At 33.4% G+C, this 7,040-nt stretch overlaps 1 protein-coding gene across 2 annotated transcripts in view; it reads right to left on the reverse strand.

Annotated features, from left to right (window-relative positions):
- Positions 1-162: 162 nt before the first annotated feature.
- Positions 163-7,040, reverse strand: part of LOC117121893 (protein O-mannosyl-transferase 2-like) — a 25,393-nt gene continuing 18,515 nt past the window's right edge. The window contains exons 16-19 of one of the 2 annotated variants that reach the window (XM_033267288.1): positions 3,310-3,475; positions 2,647-2,787; positions 1,486-1,597; positions 163-643 (exon numbers count right to left, since the gene is read on the reverse strand). In XM_033267288.1, coding sequence (XP_033123179.1) covers positions 538-643; positions 1,486-1,597; positions 2,647-2,787; positions 3,310-3,475 — 525 coding nt within the window. In that variant the 3' untranslated portion in view covers positions 163-537. Of the gene's footprint in view, positions 644-1,485; positions 1,598-2,646; positions 2,801-3,309; positions 3,476-7,040 lie in introns of those variants that run through there. The other variant, XM_033267297.1, reaches the window with a different exon arrangement.

Consider the following 7,040-nt stretch of genomic DNA (forward strand, 5'->3'; position numbering starts at 1 on the left):
CTACTGTTACTATTACGTATCTTAATAAATACATATTAAACCAATATTAAATTAATAATAATAATAATAATAATAATTTTGGCTTATATAGCGCATTATGCTAAAGCCTCAATGCGCTTAACAGTAAAAATAAAATTCGGGAAAAAAAAAAATTAAGAAAAATACAAGTACATAAAGTATATAATGGACCAACATATTATAAAATATATATAAAAAAAAATATTTAATAATTATAATACATAACATAGATTATATACTGTAATAATAAATAAATTACCATAGATTAGAAAGTGCATTAACCAAAAAGGAGGTGGAACAGTTGCAAAGGTGGTAAAAATTATCACGACAAACACAAAATAGTTTTCAAGGCATGACATTTTTGAATAGCTGATCTAAATTTTAATTCAATGATGGTGAACAATATCAACGGCTACAGTTTAAATATCTCATTTGAACTCAATATACTGCTCATTCTTTTCTTACATTTTTTTGACTTTTTGTATTAGTGAACAATAATGATTGCCCCTGGAAATTGAGTTATATTTCCCATGAATCTAGCCACTTTAGATGACTGAAGGTGCTATTTTCTTTACTGGCATACAACCCATTCATTCCATAGGACAAAGGACTAAACAGGTAAAAACTGTGAATAGAAAAAAAAAAGAAGCGAATTAGTGTATTACAACAGTGAATAATGTAGAATGTAATCATTATGGTTAACACCAACTGTTACAGTAGAACCACTCAATTGGGACACCCCTATTTAGACACATTCCTATCAAAGGGACAATTTTCAGAAATACGAAAGAAAAAAACAAATCGGTAAGACCTCCTGGAAAATAACCCATCTAATGCAAATTCCCGATATTTGTATGTTTTACAAGTTCTGTCTCCTGAGAGTCAGTGCCAATCGGTATCACCATGCAAAGAAATATAATTAAGTGTTAAAGATCATTTAAACAGATCTCCCAGATGTGGATTCTATAACTCGTGACCCTTGGTACAGGTTATTAATATTTAATATTATTATTTCTTTCGCATCAAACACCAGAAGACCTTGTCAATTACTGTACCGAACTATTCAATAATTGTACAAGTATTATATTTTAATGCAGAAGCTACATAATGGTTATGTAAGCTATATCATTCATTTAATAAATCAATCAATAATTTATCTTCATAATTTTCAATCACTCCATCAAAAATTCAATTAATTTCAACACTTACCAATCAATCAATCAATCAGTCACCAAGTAATCAATCAATTTATCATCAATTCCATCAATCAATCATTAAATCATTCTGTTACTCAGTCAAACAATCCATCATTATTTCATTTATTCCATCAATCAATCAATCTATCATCCATTCAATTAATCAATTATTCATTCATCTATGCATTCATTTATTTATTCATTTATTGACTCAATTATTCAATAAATCATTCAAGTATCATTAATAAATTAATCAATTAATCAAACCTACCTGTACACTATAATGGAAAAGAGTGGACCATGCACCCATAGTCGTACATTGAAGTTAAGGTGGGTTTGTAGTTTACTCTGTACACGGCTAACTACATGATCAATCAAAATGCCTACAGAGAAAAACAGACAGAAAAAACACACAAATTGTCAATAAATAGATGTTCAATCTTGTCACTAGTTCATAGCACTTTGACTACACAGGCTACTCTATAAACTAGCGCATGGGACTTAATGAGACTGAACATGATTGGATGAGAATCTAATATTTTGTGAAGCAGGTGTCTTTCACCCAATCACACACAAGCTGAGTTGGAAGATGGCCATTTAACACTGAATGGAAAAGAGTGGAATGTTCCTAAGTGTTCTGGGCTCAACTTAGCCCCTGTGGATGAAACATTCTAACTTGTAGGCCTACATCAGTATCACTTAATCATCATTTGTATTGTATAGCAAGTCTAGCACAAGTCTAATGCATAAAAATGATTTTTCAGGATTCTTTTACAGTAAGAGATGGCGTTTCCTCTAATGTTACCATCATTTGATTTGGCGAGTCGAGTGGCTGAGCGATAAGGCAGGGGCGCCGCTAGCTACAGCCTTAACAATGGTGCTGCCAGCCACTCCTCACCCATGGTTTGGTTGGTAGAACCAAGTCTTCTCGGATAAAGACTTAAAATGGAGGTCCAGTGCTCTCTAAAGAGCCCATTGCATCTTTTGGAAGAGTAAGGGGTTACCCCGATGTTATGGTTCATTTCAGCCCGTCGTTGTGTAATATGTGAACATGTAGTTACCATGAAGCGCCTCTTCACGGCTGCTAGGAAATCACGGACCACGCCCATACAAAATGATTCTGCAAGTTATGGGTTATTCTCCTACCTTTACCTTTATTTGTATGCAGCAGCATGGAAGGAATGCTTTCAGGAACATAAAGTTGTAGGGATGAGTTTGTCTGAGCATCTTGACCTCAAGAAAAAGTGCTATAAAAATGCTCATAATATTGTAAATAGGATATATCTCTAATAATCACTGCTTAATGGAAAACGGGGCTCAGTAAATAGTATCACAATTTGCACTGGGTTTATTTGAAAAACTGTATTTGTTCGATCATTCATGTCACAGTTGAAATACCTTAGTCTAGGCCTACCATACATGTTTCACCTACCTGATAGCATACTGTTAAAAAGCATAGCAGGGAAGTAATGATGAAAATAGAGGACACGTCCCATGAAGTAAAAGGGTAGGTAGTGAAGGATCCAGCCTAGGAACAGCCAGGCACAATTTATCATCACCTCACCATCTTTATCTAGGAGGCAACACTAATAATGTCATGAATTTTAATAATGATAATAAGTATTATTATTAACATTATCAGTATTACTATTTTCACCTCACTATTCTATTTAGGATGAAACAGTTAATACAATAATAATAACAACATTAATAATGTCTTGAACATTAATAATAACTATTATTATTATCATTATTATTATTATTATTATTATTATTATCATCAGTATTACTATTATCAGTATTATTTATATATGTATATCTACGTTCTTTATTTCTTAAGAAAATAAAATTTTTTTATTAATCCAATTACAGAATATTGCACTCTTTACGAGATATTCTCAAGCAGGGCCAAAAGGCACCCTCTAACATTTTTTTACCTCTCAGACTTTCGGCGGAGATATTTTGCTTTAACAAAACAAAATTTTAATAGTTTTTGCACCCTCCTAAGACTATCAAAAATAAAGTTTGTGAAACAAGGTATATAAAAAAAATGTCTTGCCCTATGTTTACTATATATAACATATTTTAAAATTACCTGTTTCTGGGACTCCGCCGTCACACCTACGCTGGTACCTTATAGCCCATAGTGTAAAGCATATAAGAAACACAGCAAGGCAACATAAGTTGCCCCACCAAAGCACAGGGTTGCCCAACAAGTAAATACGCACCTCAGTTTCATTTGCCCCAGAAAACCGTTGACCCTAGATGAGGATAGTAAAGATTATTAACTGCGCACTAGTTTTTTGAATGGGTAATTAATGACCAAAAGTGAAACAATTTCTTAAAAATTGAAAACACACATACACAAAAGCAACCAGTTAGATTCAAAGGGAACAAAGCAGATGTTTAAACAGATAATAATAAATATATTCAAATTTATAATCAATTTTATTTGTCCAATATGGAAATAGCAGTGAGTATATTTGGGGTAATTCAAATTTTATAAAAGAAAAACATTTGTTCCATATAGATAAAATATACCTTAACATGGCTAGTGAAATACGACATCAAAAACAACTCCAAACAGACAATAACAAGATACAATTAAGGCATTATCAAATACAGTATATTAAGATAGTAATTAATAAAATATTAAAATGTTGAATTAAACCCAGTGGTGTAACAAAGGGTTTATAGGCTCTGGCTTGGTCGTTTTTTTACATACTGTAAAACCTCGAAGAGAAGCCCAATGGGCTTAATCTCGAGAAGAAGCCAATATCAAAAAGAGGCCCATGGGCTTCTTATATAACATGGGCTTTTTTTTCCCAAATACGTAGTACAGAACATACACTGTACATGAATTTCAAAGAAACAAAATAAATTCAAAACACGCTTTGTTTATACAGTACTTAAGGTTATTCAATACCGGTTAATACACTTCATAATACAGACTGATTTTACAGTGGAACTAGTTATTGTATCATAGTAGTAATTCCCAAAATTTACAGCATTCAGTTTAAAAAGAATCCCCCCTCTTAACTTTGCCAAAGTAGCCTTGAAAAGAAGCCTATCTTGAGAAGAAGCTCAGCCAAAGTTGGCAAAAAAAAAGAAGTCCACGGCTTCTATTCAAGGTTTTATGGTACGCAACGAGAAAACAATATCTCAGGGGCGGATCCAGAATTTTTCAAATGGGGCAGGGGGCACAACATATTCAGAATAGATAAGTAAGAACACTAATTTCAATATATGGTTTGAAATTTTCAAATTTAGTGGCAAAACCGTGAACTCCTATTGGATCCGCCCCATGACTATAATATTTTTTCCAATAAACTTCTCCATCTGATTCTACAATAATAATGACATGAAGGAGGTCCAGTTGTACACTGGCAATGTAACTGAGTGAAGATACACAATATTAGAGAAAAATTTTACCCACTACAACAACCTTGTATATTCTACTTTTAAATACATAATAGGTATTTTCAAATTCCATTTCAGTCAGGCAGTTAGCCCCACATACATACATACACCAACTGTGCTCTTTGTGATAAAGTACAATAACTGTAAGCTTTAAACTGAAACTGAAATCAGTGAACGTATATTGACAGTAAGGTTGACATGATACATGCTAAGGAAACAATTTTTACTTGATATTTTGGGTACAGTTGATCAAATACTATTATGTTGAGCAGATTTTTTTTATATAGTCTTGAATACTGTTTAAATGTACATCATAAATATATTTTGGATCTGTTTCACTGCAAGCAGGATGGTTTTAACGCTCAATTATTGTCAACCTACTTTAACAAACAAACTCCTATCCTTTGAATAATTTTCAATAGTTTCTTCAGGCAATACAATGTACAGTAGGCTTACAATGTACAATGTACAATGCCAGAGTAAATGCACTTCAAATTACAAGCATCAGTGACCATTATTACTCTCGCCTCCAAAGGAGGAAGCGTGGGTATTACAATAGCGAGCGTCTCTGTGTGCGTGTCTGTCTGTAGTGTTTGTCTTTCCGAGCGCAACTCAAAAACTATTGAACTGATTGACTTAAGTGATCACATTACATGTATCTCGGTCATCCTTGAATTTGGTTCTGGTCAGAAGTAAAATGTAGATTTTAGAACATTATTTATATATTTTTCGGTAGCATCTGACAGAGCCAACTAAAGCGGATTGTTCGACCGAGGCGTTTGGCCAGGCCAGGCTGACTCGAGACCATGTGTCAAATTCATAGAGGCGGACGGAAAGCAGTCTGGACGACGTGCAAGCCCGATTGATTGGCTTGCCACCTGAGGTCTGTGATGCTAGGTCTTGTTTGGGGGATGGACTGGAGAAGTAAGATGCAAATTTTAGAATTTTCTGGCCGCATATATCTCACAATACATAATCTCACAATACATAATAATTGAAAAAAAAAAACCAAAAACAAAAATAAGAGCGAGATTCGAACCTCATACAGTTGATCAACATTACACATATGCATCTTTACCATTCGGCTACATTTCCTCTGATGCGTATGTAAAGTTAGTAATATTACACCAAATATAAAACAACAACAACCAGATCGACTATAATACATAGATATGGCACAACAGGGTGAGGGTTTGTAATCTCAGATTATCTTGTTAGTTTTAAAATGGTGAGTAATTTACTGGAATAAACTTATTATTGCTTAAGTTATGAGTAAAGTATTACAGGTTCTCTGTTTACAATACTACCACATTCATATGCTAATTACTCAGTTTAACATTAGTCACAGTACACTGGTTTTGTGTAGGCAAGCCTCATTCATATTTTTAAAGGAAAAATCTGCAATATCTTCATGCATGTTTATTGGGGTTTTAAAATATTTTACACTTTATTAACTGCCTTATATATTTGAATAAACACCCAGCTTTGAATAAATGCCTTCCCTAGAGCCTCATTTGGACTAAATGCCTCCCTTGATTAACTGCCCTGAGGCATTTATTTTTTCCTCGAATACACATTCTCCCCCCCCCCCCCAAATGACTGTAAACAGTAGAATTACATTTCTTTTAACCTGGTTGGGATCAATACTGCAAGTCTTTATGATCATGCAATAACAAATTTTGATGGTATTTATGTGTTGTAGTTTTATATTTACAATGAGGTTAAAATAAACACCCCTGGGGCATTCCTTGAATAAATATGGTACAGTATATTGTTTAGGTATAGGTAGAGAATATGCTGTGACTTAGAGCTTTATTGGGCTGATAGCTCGCAGACGTGGATGAACTTATTCAACAACTTTCTTCTCCTCAAATGGTACAACCAGTAATGTGTGATTAAGATTGAGCACTTTGAAGATTGCACAACACATTGTCATGAAATACAGCATATTGTCATATATACACTGAAGAAGCACTAATGTTGTCTGGTTCTAATTCTGGCTGTTGACTTATGTTGCATTATAGCTTTTGCTTCTCAATTTTGTATCTGGATCAGTCAAGATATAAAAATTCAAACATTTCTTGGCTGTTAACTTTCCATTTTCGCTTTGCTGATTTATCGATTTGGTATCTACTGAAATTCCAACATTGTTTCCCAAAGCATTGTTGATTTTTTTGTATTTTGTCATTTATATATATATATATATATATATATATATATAAGATGTGTATAAGAGACAGATGCTACTTTTAAATACATAATAGGTATTTTCAAATTCCATTTCAGTCAGGCAGTTAGCCCCACATACATACATACACCAACTGTGCTCTTTGTGATAAAGCTGTCTCTTATACACATCTAGATGTGTATAAGAGACAGATTTTAACCTCACTATTCTATTTAGGA

Source organism: Anneissia japonica, unplaced genomic scaffold (assembly GCF_011630105.1).
Source record: "Anneissia japonica isolate Jap-2015-1 unplaced genomic scaffold, ASM1163010v1 scaffold1208_len1460985_cov181, whole genome shotgun sequence".
In the NCBI taxonomy this organism is placed as follows: domain Eukaryota; kingdom Metazoa; phylum Echinodermata; class Crinoidea; order Comatulida; family Comatulidae; genus Anneissia; species Anneissia japonica.